This window comes from Pelmatolapia mariae, linkage group LG16_19, assembly GCF_036321145.2.
Source record: "Pelmatolapia mariae isolate MD_Pm_ZW linkage group LG16_19, Pm_UMD_F_2, whole genome shotgun sequence".
Classification (NCBI taxonomy): Eukaryota; Metazoa; Chordata; class Actinopteri; order Cichliformes; family Cichlidae; genus Pelmatolapia; species Pelmatolapia mariae.
Window position 1 is genome coordinate 20901002 of NC_086241.1, and position 21202 is coordinate 20922203.

Genomic DNA, 21202 nt, shown 5'->3' on the forward strand with positions numbered 1-21202 from the left:
TTAGCTCTTAAAACTTTGTCACCAACTTTGAAGATAACATCTCTCATCATCATTTTTATTTTGCCCTTTGACCACATTGTCCTTCACCAGTTTCAACAGCTTTTGAATGTCTTGCGAAAGCAATGTCTATTATTACTATAATCTGTGTAAGATACACAGATCATAGATAAAAGAACTAGACCCCTGAGGGGTCTAGGCGGTGAGGGGGAAGTAACAAAAAGTATCCGGGTCAGAAAAAGGAGACAAGAAGGCATAAGGGTTAAATTAAAGAGTTTTATTAAAGTTCCTATCAAATACTCAACTAAAAGAGACGGACAAGCCGCTATCACCATTTAAGAAAACAAACAAGACTCAGGCGTTGGTCAATAAAGTAAAACGTAAGCCAAAAAGAAAGAGAGCAGCTCACTAGCTGCAAACACACACACAGCTCACTAGCTGCAAACCACAATAACACAGCTCACTAGCTGCAAACACAACAAACACTCAGTTCACAAGCTGTACCCAAACTAAGGGCACTCTGGCCCAGAGCTCACCTTTGCCTGGGCTTAAATACTTTTAATTACTGACGAGAGTCAGCTGTGTAAAGGAGAAAAGGTGGCACCTCAGGCAAAAGAGACTGAAGGACACGCCCACACAGGCACCTTCAGGAGGAGGCTGTGCTAGGGCCGTAACATAAAGTGAAAATTAACATTAAGTGTCTTTGGTAAGGTTTTAAGACACAATGCGTTTCTGGTACAGCTTCAGTGTATCCTGCGATTGATTGTACATGAAGAAAACTTATTGAGGGATGGAACAATCCATAAACATATTCAGTGGTGTAGTGCTTTTATGCATGCATGCATTGAAGCTGATCTGCCTGTGCCTCAAAAACTTACACAGGTTCTTTGTGTGGGATTTTCATGTAGTTTGTCACAGACAGAAAGACATACCATGTACTCTTCTGGGATTTCGGATGGATAACGAGCCTCTCTGCCAAACATCAGGTAATAGGGTGAGTATTTGGTGGTCATTTGCTTTTTAGTTCTGAGTCCAAACATCACAGCATCCAGATACTCATCCCATGATTCTGGATGGTCACCAACAACCTTACAGAGGCCTCTGACAATAAAAGCACATGGAAAACATTCATATGAAAGATCATTTTAATTTTTTAAAAGCTAAATGTCATGCATTAATGTTTAAGTTGAATGAATCCCATAAAAGTAGAACGTGTTATGCATTAAGCTGCATGCACTCCAATTTACCTCTGAATGGTGCCATTCATTCTCTCCGCCAAGCCATTTGTTTGTGGGTGATAGAACGAGCAGAGGCTTCTTTTAATGTTTAACAATCTGCATACCCTTCTGTTGAGCTGCAAAAGCAAGTAATATACACTGACTATAAGCACATTACAATAAGAATTTAACCTCTTAAGCCCCACGCCCCCGGCATTGGGGGCAAAAAGGAGGAGATCACGTTTAATCGGTTATAACGCCGGTTGAGAAATATAAATCCAGACATGTGTGATATCCACAGAAACCCCAGAATCTCAGCTAAAATGTCATATAAACCATTTCTACAACCACCAAACACACCGAAAACAAGCCGCGATTAAACGAGCAGTTACGTAAATGCGCAGAAGTCCGCTAAACACACAAAACCGAACCAGAAATTCTTCAGACTTCATGTAAGCGGTTAAAAATGGGCTGGTTAGCTCCCAGAGCTATCACTGACTCCACACACCAAGTTTCACCACGATCAGACCAGAATTCACTGAATTAGTCGCAAAAGAAGACCACAAAAACACACAGCGGCGCAAATGCGCTAACACAGAAATTGGCTTACCGTCCCGATTTCCTCCATTATTTTCGCCGGTAGCCGGTAACCACGTGATTGCTGTTATTTACCATGCCTACCTAGGTGCATCAGAGCCATCTTCCGTCAACAACCTCCATTTTAGACCCACCTACAGACACGTGACTGGACAGACGTCACATGCAGTAAATTTGGACACACGTGGGTTTTGGCATTACAACGTCTGATTGGTTGAAGTGACGTGAACGTGGCATCGTTACTTTGAATCTATTGGCTAAAACGATTAAAAAGAGGTGTCAATCATGCAAATTGACCAAAAGAAACCAAAGTTACAGCCCCTCAGAGTTTAAAGGGCCAGAGGCCAATGAAGCGCTCTATGCGCACGGCAGAAAAGGGCCATTACCATGTAAATGTGTGGTTAATTCTTCAAAAATATATTTTTAAAAAAAGCATTTTTAGGCCTGTTAATAAAATTTATTAATTTCTGCTCTTTAATACCTAAAAAAATAAACTGGCATGGTGTCCAATTGTGTGCCAAAATTGGACATTTTTGTACAACGTCTGGATATTCATGTATTGACAGGGCTGTAGTTTTTCACTGTTTTACTTTAGAAACACAAATCTTTGCACAGATTATGCTTATATGTTGGTTACTGGATTTCTGGAACCAAATATGATCTGAGGCATATTTTTAAAAGGGTTATATGCTAAAAATTACAAAAAAAAATTAGGCGAGAATAAAATCTACTTACTTTTTCTGTGTTCCAGTCTCAGTAACTTTGACAGAGTAATATCTGCTTTAATATTTACACCTCTGATTAAATGTCCCAAGTGTTAGCTTCATTTTGATACCAAGATTGTAAGGACAGAGTTTGTAATTGCAGAGAAATAATCAATTTAATTTAGGCATTGCATTTTCGAGCAGGAAGCTCAGAAACCCCCTTGGGGCTTAAGAGGTTAAATATACAACAGTCATACTAATATCTCAAAAAGAGATTAATAAAGACCAGAAATGGAACCATTTTCAAAAAATTATTCAAATATGCGTGCACATATTTTTACCAAAGACTAAAGTACTTACAGAATTGACAAATTCTTTGCCTTGGTCACTGAGAATCCTTTTTGGTGCTTCGAACTGGTGGACAAATTTTATGAGACAGTATGTCACGTCCTTGGCTGATTTCAACCTCAAAGGGTATGCTTGTGGCCATTTTGTGAAATAGTCAATAAAAACACAAATATACTGATGTCCGCTGTTGGTTTCAGTAGGTTTCCCAATAATGTCCATCCCAACCGATTAAAATGGCTGAGAAACATTAAAAAGAAAAACATAGTTACATTAATAATACTGAAATGACACAGAATGCTAATGTACCGTTCAAATTTTTTCAAGTAAACAATCAGTAGGTTTCTAAGCAATCAAAACATTCTGTGATTAAATGTGATTACTTTCTATTGTCGATGACTAACCTTAATCGGAATGTATTCCGATGGTTTTTTTTAATTGTTGCAGCACTTGCCTGACAAACTGCGCACTGGGAAACCTAATCAAAAACAAAAGCAATTCACTAAGAAACACAACAGTAAATTAATTTGAGAGATACAGAAACATTGCTGTGTTCATCTTAAAATAAGTTAGCTGTAGTAGAATTACAGAGTTTCTTTTGAGTACCCACCCAATTATTGATGTCCAATGACATCCCTGGCCAGCAGAAACGCTTTGAAATGGCTTCTCTTGTTTTTGTTTAGGTCAAAGAAAGGTCAAGCTAATTAAGACTAATTAAGACTACACATTTTGCCATTGTGTGTATGTGTTAATATATGTATCGATGACGTTAATAAACGCTACGAAGTTGCTGTTATTACCTTCAATGTCGTAAATAGCAGCTTTTCTTCGGAGAAGAAATTTCTCTTTTTTCGTGAAAAGCGCTGGATACTTGCCTTTTAGTTTATTTGCAACCAAACTGTACTCGTCTGGTTCCATCCTCTTGTGGCGTTGGTTATAAAACATATTGTTATCTTCTCGTTAGCTCAGAGGAACTCAGGTTTTCAGTTCGTGCGCACAACGTGAACTAATTTGAATAATTGACGAGGAAACCCACGTGACCTAAGATTTTGGAAAAATGTGTCAATGCTGGAGTCGAGTAGGCCTACGAAAGGTTGCCCAAAACTGACTTGCAAATTTTTGAAAAGCCCCGTTACTGACAAAGACGCGTATATTTATATGTTTGTTTGTTTTTTAATTTTTATTTATTTTCAAAGAAAAACTCTGCTAATGTTCATTATTGATGGGGAGGACACACATTTTGGCAGACGCTGCCACACAGCCTGATAAAATCTGTACCCCTCCATAACTTTTGCTGGGAGGAAGAAATCCTCTCCAAAGTTACTGTGGTTATTGGTTATACTCTGATTTATTTTGCAAATAAACTCCTTCGCGATAGCACCACTAATATGCATTACAGAAGTGTAAACCATAGTATCAACGTCTTTGTCTGGACAAACTAATCCCAGCGGGTTATTTCAATAGTCTTCCGCACGGCACATTACAATGTCACGAAGTTAGTATTAAAATCCATTCACGAATCGAGTCTGTTGTTTTCCAGTTTTTACGCTTTATTGCAGCGATTGCAGATCAGTGACAAGTAGCGTACAGAAACGAAGCTGGGCAAGTGGCTCCTCCTCCTTTGCGCGCTCTCGTAGATTGGGAAACGGTTTTTGCCGGGGGTAACTACTTTTGGCAGGACACCTGAAACACAGGAGTCATGCAGAAGTTGTTCCTCTCTGATGAAATATCCACATAGCATTGCGCTCCTGCTGGACTTACCGTGAGCCACCATGTCTCTCAGGCTGTTTTCTGCAAAAAGCCCGCTTTCCAGATATTTCCAATCTCTGCACAGCTGTTCAGCACGAGCGTTTGGGTAAGATAAATCCGAATGTGGAAGAAGAGCTGTGAAAGTAGGGTGCGGGTGATAAAAGATAAAATATATTTGTTGCTTTTCCAGCGCCGGAGCCGCCTGCCTCGGCTCGGTGAATTTAAAAGGTCGCAGCTGTCTGACTCTGAAGGATTTCAGCTCAGATGAAATCAAGAAGCTGCTGTGGGTCTCCGAAGACCTCAAGCATCGGATCAAGCACGAAAAACAGGTATTTAACTTTAATTGCAAAACTTCAGTACTTATAGTTGATGTACTCTGTGGCCTCTGGATGTGTAATTAAGAGTCATTTCTATTTCAGTATTTGCCTCTTCTACAAGGAAAGTCGATTGCAATGATATTTGAGAAGAGAAGCACCAGAACAAGAATGTCCACAGAAACAGGTGTCAGTTTTTCTATATAAGCATATGCATGTGGCCAGTGTTGGGAAGGTTACTTTTAAAATGTATTCCACTACAGATTACAGAATACATGCCCCAAAATGTATTTTGTAACGTATTCCGTTACGTTACTCAATGAGAGTAACGTATTCTGAATACTTTGGATTACTTAATATATTATCATGCTTTTTACAACTACATGAATGTACTATTGCTGTGTGACTTATTACTTTTACTGAAGGTTATTTGCCATACCAATACCAACTAGATTTTAAATCTTAATATAAAATGAGTAACAGTAGGTTGACATTAGGTAAGGCTGCACTTTTTGCAGCGATCTCCTATAGAAAACTATTCCGCACCTGTAAAACAGGTTCGCGGCTCCGAACCATAAAGGCGTAAAACCGTAAAGGGACCTCTGGCTAATACTTCGGGGTCCGTGTCGGGCTCGTAGCTGAAAAATAGCTTTACTTTGTTGTCTGAGTCTACTTTGCTAGTGAGAGACAGAGAGAGGCGTTGAAAGGCTGCTCCAACAGAACTTATTGTTTCGGAGGAAAACACGAACACAGTGTACAGTCGAGTCTTAATAGCTTACTTACAACTTGGCTCGTCAGGCACTCTTTTTGGCTGCAGTGGTTATTATTATATTTACATGCTTCCAGCTCCCGTTTCTGCTCGGTGACAGCTCGTACTTTTCTACTCTTTTTCTCCCTCCCTTGGTGCTCACAGACGCATAACGGGCATGGCAGTCCATTCTCCCTGCAGCACGGACTACACTGCCCATGAGGCTACATTATTTAAGGCAATGCCTGTAACACTCTGCCTATTGCCTTCATATTAAATAATTTTTGTGAATAATTTTTTAAAATATTTCTTCACGTCATTATGCGGGAGGTGACATGGGCCGCGAGATTGAGACACAGACATTAGAGCAGGGGTGGGCAGTTCCAGGCCCCAAGGGCCGGTGTCCCTGCAGGTTTTAGATGTGTCCTTGAAACCAACACAGCTGATTTAAATGGCTAAATTAGCTCCTCAACATGTCCTGAAGTTCTCCAGAGGCCTGGTAACGAACTAATCATGTGATTCAGGTGTGTTGACCCAAGGTGAGATCTAAAACCTGCAGGACACCGGCCCTCGGGGCCTGGAATTGCCCAACCCTGCATTAGAGCCTCTTAATGCATGTTTTGTTTCGGTTTCCACCGGCATGGAAACTAAAAATAGAGAGGGCATAGCCTAACATATGAAACGGGAAAATACTGCCATGTAATCCATTCATTTCAACAAAGTAACTGTATTCTGAATACCACCTTTTTAAACGGTAGCTGTAACGGAATACAGTTACTCATATTTTGTATTTTAAATACGTAACGGCGGTACATGTATTCCGTTACTCCCCGACACTGCATGTGGCTCAGGGTATGGGATTTGACGGATGCAAGATATTTCATTGCTATATGTAGTGGTGTGGAAAGGCTTTTGCCCCCCTATTCTGATTTCCTATTTTTTGTGTTTGTCACATTTAAATGTTTCAGATCATCAAACAAATTTAAATATTAGACAAAGATAACACAAGTAAATGCAATTTCTAAATAAAGGTGTTTTTTAAGAGGAAAAAATCCAAACCTACATGACCCTGTATGAAAAAATTATTGCCCGATAAAACCTAATAACTGGTTGGGCCACTTTTAGTAGCAACAACTGAAATTAGGTGTTTGCGATAACTGGCAATGAGTCTTTTACTGCACTGTGGAGGAATTTCGGCCCACTGATCTTTGCAGAATTGTTGTAATTCTGCCACATTGGAGGGTTTTTGAGCATGAGCCGCATTTTTAAGGTCACGTCACAGCATCTCAATCGGATTCAGGTCAGGACTTACACTAGGCCACTCCAAAGTCTTCATTTTGTTTTGCTTGTGTATCTTTATATTTTCCACGTGTTTGGTTACTCATATATTTCAGGGTTTTTTTTTTTCTAATAGTCATTTTTTTTTATTTAATATTATGTTAAATTAATGGAAACTTGCTTCCACCACTGAAAAAACAACATTTTTTTCTGTAAGTCACAAATTTAGGTTGTTATTGTGTATAAATTGAGCAATGAAACTGATTCTGAAATTTGCTCTGTGTGTTTCTTTATGCATATGATGGATGCCTTCTCCCATTGGAAAAACAACAACAAAACACACACAAAAACATTTTTGTTATCCATAACTTCACACCTTCATGACGGCCGTAACAAAACTATGAATTTTCTTAACCTTAATTTAAAATTTTCAACTTATTTCGTTCAATTTTGACTTTTTTAGTTAACGATGTCAAGATGTGAAATTAGTAACTTACACAATCTTTTGATAATAACCCGAAATTTTTATTTGTTTTATTTTTTCAAAGGCAGAAGTTTTTCCATAATTACTGTTTCAATTATACATCCCAATATTTGCTTTGTAGCCTTTTATTTCTTAGTCAGCTTTTTTATTATTTATATGTATTAACACTATCATTCTTGATTTAATATTGGCATAGATCCATACAGTTACACCCTACAGTGAGTAATATGGTCTTGTCACATCAGGCCAAAGTCAGTCTTTGTTTACATAGATGACATGTATGAATGAATGCTTGCTTTATTTCACTGATGAAAACATGCTAATGTAGCTTTACCTATAGGGATTAAAAGTACTATGGTTTTAACAATGGTGTCTAACTGCATGGAAGGTCATTAAGCCAATAATTACATAAATTAAAAAACTCTATCCTTGTGCAGGAGCCCGGCTAATGCCATTCAGTGCAGTCATTGTTAATGTAGTCACAAAAGAACTGCTGAAAGGCGACTTTCAGTACAAACCCCCACCAAAACACTGATCAGCACTCCTCATTTCCCCTCTCCACCACCCCCACACTCCCCTTAGTGTGCACTCCTCTCTATATATTCCTGCCTGCACATTTACTGTAAGTACACTTTTTAAAGCACTGGTTGACTTTTAGGGAAACTAAAAGTACCTTAATCTTGTAACTCCAGGATTTGCTCTGCTGGGTGGACACCCCTGTTTCCTTACCTCACAGGACATCCACCTGGGAGTGAATGAGAGCTGTACAGATACAGCCAGGTGAGCTGTTGGTTTATCTCAGGGAAATAAAAGCAGCTGCAGGCTTTAACCTTTTCTACAGCACTCTCCTCATGATTGTCATTGCTGTCTATAATTACTGAAGAAGAAGAACAGTTTTTCTCAACCAGATTTCCCTCCTGGCTCAGTATATAAACCACAAAGTCATTATGCATGTCTGATCTTTCACAACAGGGTTCTCTCTGGATTCTGTGATGTTGTCTTGGCTCGTGTTTACAAGCACTCGATGTTGGAGGAGCTAGATAGGGAGGCTTCAATCCCCATCATTAACGGACTGTCAGATCTGTATCACCCAATCCAGATTCTAGCTGACTTCCTCACCTTACAGGTACTCTTACCCTGTGGTATTCTGCAATTTTAGTGCACTAGTTGATAACGATGCAGTACCTTTTTTCTTTAAATCCAGGAGCATTACGGATCCCTTAATGGTCTAACGGTGAGCTGGATTGGAGATGGCAACAATGTTCTCCACTCCTTCATGATGACTGCAGCCAAACTCGGAGTTCATCTTAAGGTTGCTACACCGAAGGTTGGCTTCTTGTTGTGCTATTGGATGCATGTGATCGCTCTCTTACTCTGGTCTTTGTGTCTTATGTGTTTTTGTGTAGATTGAGGTTAAAGGCAGGCAGTCAGCCTTGAGCTTCTTATCTGCGCACTTCTTGTGTCTGTAAGATAAAGCCATATCTTTGTGTTCAGGGGTACGAGCCAGACAAGGGCGTTACTGAAGAGGCACACAGGCTCGCCAAACAGGTGAGGTCCTCTAAAACTTGCCATTAATGTCTTCTAGTTTCAAGTGTTCTGCCAAGGTTAATGTTAATAAATAATATTACATTCTGTCTCAGCATGGTACCCAGTTCATTCTGACCTCTGACCCCATGGAGGCTGCCCGTGACAGCAATGTCTTGGTCACTGACACCTGGGTCAGTATGGGACAGGAAGAGGAGAAGAAAAAGAGGCTAAAAGACTTCCATGGATACCAGATTTCTATGCAGGTAAAGAAGGACATTACTTTCAGTCAAGTAGTTACTCTCCACCTTTTTACCTGTTTTTAAACACTAATATTTTTCAGATAAAAATCAATTATTTGCTATATGTATGGGTGTGTATATGTGTGTATATATGTATTAATGATACATGAATATATAACAAAACACGGTAAAGTAAGTGTTGTTGTTTTTTTTTTTTAGATAAAGATGGATAAAGACAAGAAAACTGTATAAAAATGGTTTTTGAGAAAGTTTTGTTTTTATGCATCATGTCACCACCTACTGAAATTGGTTTTAAATGGTTTTAGTTTAGTTTTTCTGCGTATAGTATACACAGTTAGATACTTTCATATTAAGAAAACAAGTTCAAGGAAGGGAAGGAAAGTCTAAGTCACATCCCTGAAAATCCTTACACTCCATGGACGATAACACTTATCCGTGGTTTGATGCCCTTCTGTTACAGACAGGAAGTGTGGCCAAGTCAGACTGGACCTTCCTGCACTGTCTCCCTCGGAAAATGGAGGAGGTGGATGATCAGGTGTTCTACTCATCCCGTTCTCTCGTCTTTTCGGAGGCAGAGAATAGAAAATGGACCATCATGGTGGGCTGAAATGTTAACGCATAATGTGCTGTTTGAGTTTGTTTTAATCCCCTTTTAACTCCAGTTTAATTTTCTTTCAACTGACCATCACAACTGTCTTCTGTCTTTCAGGGCCTCATTGTTTCTCTTCTGACCGACTACACGCCACAGATCCCCATGCTGAAGTTTTAACATCAGTTATTAAGAGGGACTAAGCTTTTCTGTGGCATGGGATGACTTCAAAGAAGACTGTTGCAATGCTGTCATATTTTAACTTCAGGATAGAACTGCCATGTGGGAGCGTGGGGCTGTGGTGTTCTTCTGTTTATGTGTAGTAGGTCTGTGTGTCAAAGTGCATGGCAAGGTTAGAGAACCCAGGAATTCCCAGGGTTCTTATTGCTCACAGTTCTTACTTCACTTTTGTGTGACGTGTCACCACAGCTGCCATAAAACTTCAGTGAAGATGAAGAACTAGAGGTTAATACATAAATAAAATACTCCCAACAACTGTTCACTGATTTTGTAAATGTTTAGTACATATCTGGAATTTGCACCAATACACCAATGATACAGAGATACTGTTTAATAAAATGTATTTTGTGACCAAGGGCCTCACTTGAAGCCACTTCAGTCAATTGTTCAATTACTTTTAAGCCTCTGAAAATGGGGAAGTGTATAAAAATGCGCAATATTTTATTATAAAACCCTTTGAGTTTAAGCTGAAAGTCTGCACTCACAAAATCACACTATTACACCGCTTTATATACTGGACTTGCAGGACTAAATATAATGTTATGCATTAATGTGTTATTGGCTGAGTGCGCCCCCTATCGGATGGAGCCGTGAAGCCTTCAGAGTTTTCTGATTGGATGAGCGGAGGTGACGTTTTAGTGCGGGAAGCTATGATCTACGTGGGTGGTCCAGCTGGATAAAACGATGCAGCTCAGTAATTCATTCATAAACAAGCCGGCCTGTCATCAAGTAAACACTCACGCACACATTCACATGGCTTTGTAAACAGTACTATAAACGCACACGGTGTGTGTGGCATCCGCGAATGAATACACTATACTTTTATAGTTGTTCTGCACTTGTCATGACGATTTGATCACAACAAACTCCACACGGTTAAATAACGTTAGCTGGTTCAATGGCAATATGAAAGCAAGACAATGCTCTTAAGCGACCACCCACGGACGGAAGGAGACTGCTCGGGGAGGGAGTCGAAGCTGAGGTGGGAGGTGGATGGGGAGGAGGACGCCATTGCAGCCGCAGCTGGCCGTTTGTGACTCGGCGGAGGAGAGAGACATTACCAAAGTGAACAATGTCGACTGGCTTTCAGGGATTTCCCTGGCTCGGCTTTCTCTTCTGGGGCTGTGGTGTGGAAGCAGAGGAGTAAGATGGACGTTTTATCCCCGTCAAGAGTGAAAATGTGGAGCCGCAGCGCTGAGCCTAAGCAGGTAAAAAAAAAAAGAGCCGAGTTTCAGGGGGGACAATGGGGGAAAGTTTCGGCTAAACTTGGCTAACTAACGGTAGTTTTAGCTAATGTTAGCGTTACCGCTAAGTCACCGTGCTGCACCTTCTTCACATTTGCATTTATCTGCACGGAAAGAAGATGCAGTTTTGTCTTTTTTTACTTCCATATTCACGCTAAATCAAAAGGTTAACACTAACCGGGAAACAAAATAGTGAGCTTTAACAACAATTATGCTTTTCCGATGCGAAATAATGTGCAAAGATAATGCTTTCCACCAGTGAAAGGCTTTAACTGTGACCGAAGACTGTTTAATAATGAAAAATTTACCCTGGCTGTAAACAGAGTCTTTTAACGTGGTGAAATCTAGTGTTCAAATCCTCTACAGTTTTTTAAAACTGCAGTAAAATGTTGCTGGAGTTATTGTTATACATTAGTAGAGTTATATTGCTAGTACATAAACACATATGGTGGGAGGTGGTGTTTGCTAGTTTTATTTCTGACATTCTTTTTAATCTGTAAACATTTACTTTTGTACTTTGAACCTTAATGCGAAACGTGTGTGTACCACTTTACTGAAAGCCCTCACTATTTAGTATTCATATGTAGCATACATATTTTATAAATATGTAAAGTTTGTACCATGGAGCAAAATTTGGGTAAATCCAGGTAAATTCAGAGTTTACCCTCGACTGTGAAGGCAGTTCACTTCTTACTGCGGTATATCCCTGTGGATAAGCTGCAGTCCTAACCTCTTCTAGATGAGGTTATGATCAAGATTAGACCTCAACCACGTCCTGACCAGTTAGTTCTCTGGAATATATCACTCCTAGAAGAGTGATCTACTACCTACCTACTAGCACAGAGGGTGCTAGTAGGTAATAGGAAGATCTGAGGTCTTTATCTTTCTCTAAAGAGCATCTGTAATTAATATTTAGTCTTAGATGCATCTTTGTTCTGTAATTTTAGTTTTCTCTGTTGGCTGTAAACAATTCTGCAACTTGTTGTTGTTTTTGCTCTATAAGCATAAATATTTGATGTCAAACCAGGGCATCTGTTTGAGGATTGAACTTGGCCGTAGATTAGTTTGAATTCGGTTTTTTTGCGTTTATTCTTTACTCACAGAGCATTAAACACTATTGATAGTTTGTCTGCAGCAGCTGTATTATGTGTTTAACCTCTGAAGATGACCTGTGCATGTTTTTGATTGCTCAGATGCTTCCAACGCTTTAGATTTGATAAATCCTGGATTGACTACTTCATGTTACCCTAAACCTGAATCCCTTTGTTGGGCTAACTAAAGCCAGATAACAATATCCTGGGTATGTTATCAAACTTGCTTCATAGTACAGGCCCCTGGTCTTTGCTATTAGTTTTTGTGCTGCAGAAAATAGTAAAATCCATGAGTTGAGTTCCAACTGCATGAATGTAGATTGAGGGTTGTTTTTCGCTGTAATTCATGATTTTATTTTATTTTGTCTAATAATGCCTTCTCCTCAGCAGTCCCCCACCATTCCTTCACCAGTCCGGTGGCCCAGCTTCTCACCATGAACACCAGCAGGAACTGTACCACAGTGGGGAATGGCGAGGGTCTGGCTGCCCTGGAGTCAGTCTCCATTGTGACCATCACGCTGCTCGCCTGCCTGGGGAACTTTCTGATTGTGGCGACCCTTTATCGCAGGCCTTATCTGCTCACACCCAGCAACAAGTTTGTGTTCAGCCTGACTCTGTCCAACCTGCTGCTGTCCGTGCTGGTGCTGCCGTTCGTAGCTGTGAGCTCAGCAAAGAGAGAGTGGATGTTTGGGGTGGTGTGGTGCAACTTCACCGCCCTGCTCTATCTCCTCATCAGCTCTGCCAGCATGCTCACCCTCGGAGCTATTGCTATCGACAGGTTAGTGCCAGATTATACTGTATTATATTGTAGCCCTATAATCTAAGCATTTAACTTGAATTCTTTTAAAAAGTGAGCCCGTAAACGACACTGACATTAGGACATATGGTTCCCTCCGGCGGAGAACTTGTAGCCCATTTTTGGTCTCTGCTAATTTCTGAGAAAGATTTAGCTGATAAATGCATCACTATATTATTAATTTATCCCAGATGTTGGGAGATTCTGGCATCAAATGGACTAGAGCATGAAATTTAGTGTTCATTTAAGTCCTGAAGCTGGACGTAACCAAGACAATAAAGTTACAGTAAGCATAGGGAAACTGAAGGTTAGCAATTTTCCACTTCAAGCTCAGATGAACGTTACGCTGAATAAACTTTTAAAAAAATATGCTTTTGGTGCATATCTCTCTAACGTCACACTCTTGTAACTAAGAGAGGTTAACCACAGACTTAATTTGTGGTATTTTCCTGTAGATTTCTCTGATCAGGTGATGAGTATGGGCTTAAATGCTTGAACTTTAAATGCCTGCTTAAACAAATGCATGGAATAAAGCCAGTAAACATATTGCACGCAATCTTGATTATAAAAATGTTTAAGTCATAGATATTTTAAGGCACTTTATTTATTCCAACAAAAAAAACCCATCTTTGATATTTGGGATTTCCTATTTTTCATTTTCTGGTTCCAGTTTAGACTCGATCGTATTTTGCCAATATTTTGTGCAAGTACTTTGTGTAATAACAAACTCAAATGGTCATTCAGACACAAAGTTTAGTTTATTTTGCTTTGCTTGTAAGAAGGGGAGAATGGTTAACTAATTTCGGTAATCAAAAAGTATACAGTAACATACGGTATCATCTCAGAAAATGTCCTTCCAGCCCCATTATTTGTCCATCAAACATTCCCCGGCTGTGAGGTTTTCTCTATGTATCCATGTTTTGTTTGATTGCAAATTTAAATTTTTTGGGTTGTGGCTTATTTGTTCAGAAAACCATGCAATTAGGAGACACCTTTGGGACTCGAGGAAATTGTTAGCAGCTGTTCTGTTGTTTTCCTAAATGCTTAGAAAACGCCTAAAATGATTAATCTGATGTTCAGACCAGTAATCAACAATTGAATGACTTTTGAGATTAACACTAAAGTTTCAGCCCTTATTAGAACTTCTTATCCACATGCACTGCCTTTCAGATTTTCTGGAGCTACTTTTAAACCGCTGCAGTTGAATACTGTTTTAATCCTGTCGCAGAGCTACTGAGAGCTACTGTAAATTTTCTGTGTAGCGCACAGTTCCTGCTGTTCTCACTGCTCACCTAATTATCCTCAGCATCCTTTGGGAATTTTAGATTACAGAGCCTGTTTTTGTTCTTCTGCCAAGCCCGTCTGTTCTCTTCTGTTTGCAGCTTTTAGGAAAACATTTCACAGGATTGTCGGGGAGAGAGAAAAGTGCAGCTTTTAGCTTTTGTATCACTGACTCCAATCTCAGCAGCCTGTGTGTTACTCTGATCAAAAGTCTCCCTGGAGGACGGTGTTGAGTTCCTGTTGTGCAGATTTCTTCATCATGCTCATGTCTCCTCACAACAGGTACTACGCCGTGCTCTACCCGATGATCTACCCCATGAAGATTACAGGCAACCGGGCGGTTGTCGTCATCGCCTACGTGTGGTTTCACTCGTTGGTAGGCTGCCTGCCTCCTCTGTTCGGCTGGTCCTCCTTTGAGTTCGACTGCTTCAAGTGGACGTGCGTGGCGTCGTGGCACAGAGAGCCGAGCTACACGGCCTTCTGGGTCACCTGGTGCATCCTCCCACCCTTCTTCGTTATGCTGGCGTGTTATGGTGTCATTTTCCGCGTAGCCCGCATGAAAGCCCGCAAAGTTCACTGCGGGACTGTTGTTGTGGCCCAGGATGACTCCACTGGAGCCCAGAGGAACGGGCGTAAGAACTCGAGCACCTCGACTTCCTCTAATGGAAGTCGGCGGAGCCTCGTGTACGCAGGGAGTCAGTGCAAGGCTTTGGTCACCATCTTAGTGGTGATTGGCACCTTCCTCATGACCTGGGGGCCATACGTTGGGGTGGTGGGCACTGAGGCCTTGTGGGGTCAGGGCAGCGTGTCTCAGTGGGTGGAGACTCTGGTAGCGTGGCTGTCTTTCTGCAGCGCGGTGTGCCACCCACTTATCTACGGCCTGTGGAATAAAACAGTGAGGAAGGAGCTGCTGGGGATGTGCTTTGGAGATCGGTACTACAGAGAGTCGTTTGCCACGCGCCAAAGGACGTCCCGCCTCTTCAGCATTTCCAACAGAATCACAGGTGGGACTATAGCTGGGGCTCTCTGTGTCATGCAGATGTGTGTCTATATGTTGCTGGTTTTATCTTTAGTAAATGCATAAGGCTAGTTTAGATTTATATTCCTGCGGGATGTGATGATCTCATGAGAATTTGTGTTTTCAGACTTGGGGATGTCCCCACACCTGACTGCCATGCTCGCAGGTGGAGGACAGCTGTTGGCCCCAGGAAGCAGCACAGGAGACACTGGCTTCAGTTTCACTCAGGACTCATGTAAGTTGCACATGGGAAGGGGGAAATACTTGCTTTATATCAAAAACTCCAAGCAATCTCAAGTGCTGCCAAGAGCATGCCAAAGCAACAGGTGGCGATATAACCCTAAGTGTGAAGAAATGTACTATGTACAAATAACACGGTGCACAGTCTGATATCCACATTTAAGTGCAGAAACTACGATTTTGAAAAACTTCATCCTGGCAGGAGTTGTGGCCGAAAACACTGTTTACATATGGTTGAAAGGCAAGTACACAGAAAAGCCACATGTACCAAAACACCCATGTACGTAGATGTAGCACAAGCTGTCTTACCATTGTGTCCATTTTTTTACTAACAGGACATGATATCAGTACATCTTCTGGAAAGCCCCGCTAATTAAAATTCATACATTTCTGAAGCTGATCTTTCAGCAGCTCCTCTGTCGTTTTTGCCTGCGTTGTGAGCTTTTGTGTCCACAACACTGTGTTGTTTCAATTTTTTTTTTTTTTTTTTTTTTTTTTTTTTTTTTTTTTAGTGAGTTGACTAACTTCAATAATCATTGCAGAGAAATTGTAAGTGTATGAAAAATTCAAATTTAGTAAAAAACAAACAAAAACCCCTGCATATTATCATGCCTGTCTATTAGTCCAGGGGTGCTGGAGCCTATTTCACCTGCCAAAGGGTCAAAAGGTTGAGTAAACCCTGGATGCAGATGAGGATCTGAAAAAAAAATGACCATTTGTCATGTGTACCTTATTATTATCTGCTCTCTGCTACTGCATGTAGACTTTACAGATCCCCAACCCCGAGACTGAGGCGGTTTGATGATTGCAGGATTATCGTGTATTTTATCCCTACAGACTCATGAATAAAATGAAACATCCCTCAAAAGGTTGATTCTGTTCATCTGGACGTAGCGTTTTCATTGGGAGAAACGTTTTGTCACTCATCCAAGTGACTTCTTCAGTCTCGGCTGACTGCAGGTTTCCCCAATCTTATAAACAGAACATTTGCATAATGACTGAAACTAGCACCACTGAAGGAACAATGGGCTGGGAGATCAGTTCCATGATCATTAATATGTAAATTCTCATGACCATTGATCAACAACTACTGGTCAAAGACCAATGCACTGTTTATAAGGTTGGTCAAAATGTCAAAAGTGTTTGATTGGCCACCATAATCTGCTTAAGTTTTTAAGATGATAGAAAACTGAAGGTATTCTGAAAGTTAAGAATATTTACATTTTTCCAGCAGCATTTGACAGCTAATCGAGCAGTTGAGATTCTTCATAAACATACAGTATTGTCACACAGTCATCAGCCTACAGAAACTTACCAGACCGTGGAGTTTGTTAAAAGAGCTCTTTCCTACAGCAGATCTAAACACAGTGAATCGCTGCTGATGTTTGGCTTCAAATGGAATTGAAGGCATGCTCCTGTGGGTGAAATCCCTTCAGCGCCTGGTCGTTTGTTCCAGAGTACTTTCACTCTAGAAAAAAATGCTACATAAATACCTTTTCATTTAAGAACATACTGAGGGCTTATTGAGAACTTTTTGTCCAATTATGCCAAAAACATGCTGCATCGCCTAACTTGGATTTAGAATTTATGCATTTCTAGAAAGAAAAGCAGCACTTTTTTTTTTTCTCAATTTTTTTCTACAGTTAAGTTTAAAATTAAAAGAGAACAAAGCTGTAAAGATGAAGTTTGAAAATCTTACAAACCTTACTGCATCATACTCTTCTTTGTTGGGCAGCCTTCCTGTTTTCCAGCTCATGTTTTTAACTGATCCTGTAGGGAGGGCAAGTGGTATCATGTTCAACACAAGCAAATGTCTTGTGATCACCTTTGTGTGTACATTTCTGGCCATATGGTATGAAGATGACTTTTACTGCAACTTTCCTGCAATCTCTGTTAAGTTCTGCTTGCAGTTAACTTGCAATGATCCTCTATTTTCCTACACAGGCACAGATGTGATGCTGCTGGATAACTTCTCCACAGATGGCTCCTCCCTCGCGCAGCACCACGGGCCTCCGTCCGGGAAAAGGAGGAGCTCAGTCACCTTTGAAGACCAGGTGGAGCATTCCAAAGGTATCCGTCATTCATTTCCCGCTTCTACAGAAGATTAGAGAGCAGGGAAAATACCTTAGGCTTCACATGATACACAAATGACCCAAAAAAAAAGAAAAAGAAAAGGCACCAGGCAAGAGAATTGTTTACTGTAGCTTGTGTTTACCAAAGCTTTGACTGATGTTTGTTGATTTCCCCAGCTGAAAACACATCCTCAGTCCAGATCCACGCAGAGGTGCACAAATCTCTCGACATGTTCGCCTCCTGCTTGGCGAAAGCCATAGAGAGCGATGCTAAGCTCACCCTGTTTGGGGAGAGTTCAGCTCTGTCGGCAGGACTCCTCACAGCGAGGGCCGCGCCGAGGCCCAGATACCTGGAAGGCCAGAGACTGAGGCTGGAGAGTATTGATGAAGGGATCGTTAAGGATGACAGAGGTGAAGAAGAGCAGGATGGGGAGGAGAAAGCCACCTGAACACAGCGGCATTCCCACTCTTGACACTGTTACAGAGCTTTGTGGTACCGCTGATGAAATCTGCCCTCTTTACATGTGGATACTCCTTACTTGAAATGATTAGCGAACAGGAAGAGGCACGTTATTCATTCTACAATGTTGGACCCAGTGCATAGCATCAAATCTAATAGGAAGCCTTAACTACTGTAACTTCATTGGTCTGATGATTGTATTAACTTCTGCTATAGTATATATTATGTTATTGTATGTTTTTAAGCTTAATAAGAAAAATTGCCTCAGTGGGCAAAATGAAAAAAAAATGACAGCATCTTTTGACAGATTAGCTCTTTTCAGGTGGAATTTCTCTCCTAACCTTGCACTCAGTAAATCTCCACTACAGGTTTTCCACTAACTGTGGAGAATTAGACTGTGAGGTACGTGTTTACTCAGCGCAGGACAACCTGCACCTTTGTCACTCTTACTGGTACAGGATGAACTCCAGTAATTTGGATTTGCATGGGAAAGATTCCCATGGTTACCACTTTGTGCCAGATGTCAGATCATGTGACCACTTCAGAGGGTTGTGCTTCTGCAAATCTGTCCCTGCAAGGCATAAAAAAAAAAAAACTTTCCACTGATAATAATATCTGAGACATGTGGGTTGATGGTCAGGTGTGTGCAGGTAAAGGAAGTAACTGTGTGTTTACAGAAAGTGAATAGACCAGAGTCATTTTCAATATTATTATTACCACCTGTCACTTTGCCTCCTGCAACAGTGAAGCTTTACTGATTTCAGAGGCATCACTGGTAGATTTGGAAAAACTAGATCACCTGCAGGTTTAAATGTTAACATTATACCAGCCTTCCCTTCCAATGCATAGTGATCTTTAAACATAGGAAATTGGTGGATACTAAACAAGTTGCTTTGGAGTGAGACAGTTTACTATATTTATGTACTGTTCAGTCCAGAGCGATGTACTATGTAGGGAGTTCAACCATAACCAAACCACAACAACATTTGCCTCAAGGCGCTGTTTATTGTACTCTATAATAATATAGACCGTACAATAATGGGGGGGGGGAGAGATTCAGTTGATCCCCTATGAGCAAGTACTTGGTGACAATAAGAAGGAAAAACTTCCTTTTAACAGGAAGAACCTCCAGCAAAACCAGGTTTAGGAAGCGGTATGGTTATTTAAAAAACAACAACATTTAAACACTTCTAAATGACCCAATTAATATGTGCACATTCCAGTGACAATGCGATGCAGTTTGCATTTCGTTCAGTGATGTTAGTAAAGGTACGGCATAACACTTTGCATATATAAACATATTTTGCCAGCAAAAAATCTAAAATGTCTGTCAATATCTGTAGTATGAATAAGGTGCCTGCTGTAAGCACAGCTGGAGTCCTGGTATTTCATGATTACGTGCGACTGTGGGCAAACACAGTTACTGCACTTAAACACACAATGTGTATTCTTTCACTGCAGTTTCTTATCAGTGAAGACCGAATGAGCTAACAAGAAATGGAGATCATAGGAAAATGAAGTCCAGAATCAATAATCGATCTTGTTGATGTCAGAAATAAAATATGTTTGTGTGTTAGTGTTTAGTGTTGAATCAGAGGAAACCTGAGCATAGGGAATATTCATTGGTACACTGGGTTGTACCTCACCTTATACACTCTCTGTATTAGGAGAGAATTTTTTTTATACATAGAGCCCAGTTGTGGTGCTTCAGTCTTACCTCGTATGTTGAACAGGTACTATGTTTGTAAGAAAAAAATGTACACCTGAGAAGTGATGTAACCTTTTCATATACAGTAAGTGTTAATACAAATGTTTGCATTAAATTTAGTTTTTACATAAAACATTGAATTCTTTGTGTCTGCTGTGAATGAGAGCTGAAGCCAAACAGCAACCAAAACATTGAATCACTGAGCTGTTTGTTTCTCTTGTTCTGCAAACAAGCCGCAGTCAGCATCACCTACAGCTGTATTGACAGCTTGTTACCTGGATCATAAAATACTTTATGCTGCAGGGAAGAATAAAAGCTGATACCCCAAACCTCAAGACATCAGTAACATTAGTTTATCACCTCTATAAATATGAAATGACTTTAACGAAAATGTTCAATGTGTTTCTTCCTTAAAGAAAAAGTTCTTGTTTGGGCCCCAGATTTGGGCCTAAGGTGAAAGAACCTCTTGGTCTTCTTTCCAAAATTAGCTAAATCTGCGCTCGTTTCTATCAGGCAGCCAGGAGTAATCTTTGGCTCTGATTTCACTTTGTACATGTCAAACTTCTGGTTCACTCTTGTTTTTAATCACTTGTAAATTATTGCCAAGTTAAGTCCCATTGAGTCACGCTCTGAACTGGAAATTATTATTCATGTACTTATTTCATCACTGTAATTGTATTTTTACTTGTCTAAGCAAAAACATCCTTGGAACATCTGCAGGTTTCTCAGACCACTGCTGCGAGGCTTCTCACTACATATTCCAAGTTCTCATGTCACACCATTGCTCTGCCAGCTACACTGGCTTCCCATTGAATCGGAATCTGCTTTTCACTTTTAGAGCTCTTCACCTTTACACCCCATACATGCCCAGCAGGGATGCATGGAGGTAAAAGGAGCTGCCCCCCCCCCCGCCCGGATTCAGGAACACTCTCCCTCTGAGCTTGAGATCTGTGGACTCTGTGGTCTCATCTTTTTACACTTGAAGTGGGTTAACTTTGTGTTGTGGTATTTTGTTGTTAAGCGCTTTGTGAGGTTTATCTCAAAAGGTGCTATAGAATGAATCACTTTGACGAGTCACAGGGATTACTTGTCCAAACACTGGTTCACGTTTAAGTGATTTCCACAGGAAACTGGGTTTGGACTAACAGAACAGCTGTTCAGTAGAACTGTATGACACAGGTTTGACCCAAGATCAGCTGCTCTGTACACCCACAACAGCTGTCAGTATCTGTCAGCAGGTGCC

The 21202-nt window shown here is 40.6% G+C and overlaps 2 protein-coding genes and 1 long non-coding RNA gene across 4 annotated transcripts; 2 read left to right on the forward strand and 1 right to left on the reverse strand.

Moving 5' to 3' along the window:
* Positions 1 to 1017: 1017 nt before the first annotated feature.
* LOC134645873 (uncharacterized) lies at positions 1018 to 2983 on the reverse strand. Its single transcript, XR_010096592.1, has 3 exons — positions 2876 to 2983; positions 1245 to 1351; positions 1018 to 1098 (listed from the first exon to the last, which is right to left on the reverse strand). It is a non-coding gene; the product is annotated as an uncharacterized LOC134645873 (long non-coding RNA).
* Positions 2984 to 4549: 1566 nt separating this feature from the next.
* On the forward strand, positions 4550 to 10345 carry LOC134646025 (ornithine transcarbamylase, mitochondrial-like). The gene is made up of 10 exons (XM_063499695.1): positions 4550 to 4715; positions 4800 to 4938; positions 5029 to 5110; positions 8126 to 8213; positions 8406 to 8559; positions 8638 to 8760; positions 8928 to 8981; positions 9074 to 9223; positions 9681 to 9818; positions 9930 to 10345. Exons 1-10 carry the CDS (start codon positions 4633 to 4635, stop codon positions 9987 to 9989), a joined length of 1071 nt encoding a protein of 356 aa, XP_063355765.1. The 5' UTR covers positions 4550 to 4632; the 3' UTR covers positions 9990 to 10345.
* Positions 10346 to 11058: 713 nt separating this feature from the next.
* Positions 11059 to 20820, forward strand: gpr161a (G protein-coupled receptor 161a). Of its 2 annotated transcripts, none has more exons than XM_063499692.1 (6): positions 11059 to 11257; positions 12772 to 13162; positions 14744 to 15465; positions 15607 to 15714; positions 17664 to 17789; positions 17969 to 20820. In XM_063499692.1, exons 2-6 carry the CDS (start codon positions 12819 to 12821, stop codon positions 18238 to 18240), a joined length of 1572 nt encoding a protein of 523 aa, XP_063355762.1. In that variant the 5' UTR covers positions 11059 to 11257; positions 12772 to 12818; the 3' UTR covers positions 18241 to 20820. The 2 variants fall into 2 exon arrangements, with proteins under 2 accessions (XP_063355762.1, XP_063355764.1); XM_063499694.1 differs by having other exon boundaries at positions 12775 to 13162.
* Positions 20821 to 21202: the final 382 nt, after the last annotated feature.

Coding starts and splice junctions, on each gene's coding strand:
- LOC134646025 (XM_063499695.1), top strand. CDS start 4,633: ATGTCTCTCAGGCTGTTTTCTGCAAAAAGCCCGCTTTCCAGATATTTC. Junction 4,939..5,028: donor GGATCAAGCACGAAAAACAG/GTATTTAACTTT, acceptor TTTCTATTTCAG/TATTTGCCTCTTCTACAAGG. Junction 8,761..8,927: donor TTAAGGTTGCTACACCGAAG/GTTGGCTTCTTG, acceptor CTTTGTGTTCAG/GGGTACGAGCCAGACAAGGG.
- gpr161a (XM_063499692.1), top strand. CDS start 12,819: ATGAACACCAGCAGGAACTGTACCACAGTGGGGAATGGCGAGGGTCTG. Junction 13,163..14,743: donor GGAGCTATTGCTATCGACAG/GTTAGTGCCAGA, acceptor TCCTCACAACAG/GTACTACGCCGTGCTCTACC. Junction 15,466..15,606: donor CATTTCCAACAGAATCACAG/GTGGGACTATAG, acceptor TTGTGTTTTCAG/ACTTGGGGATGTCCCCACAC.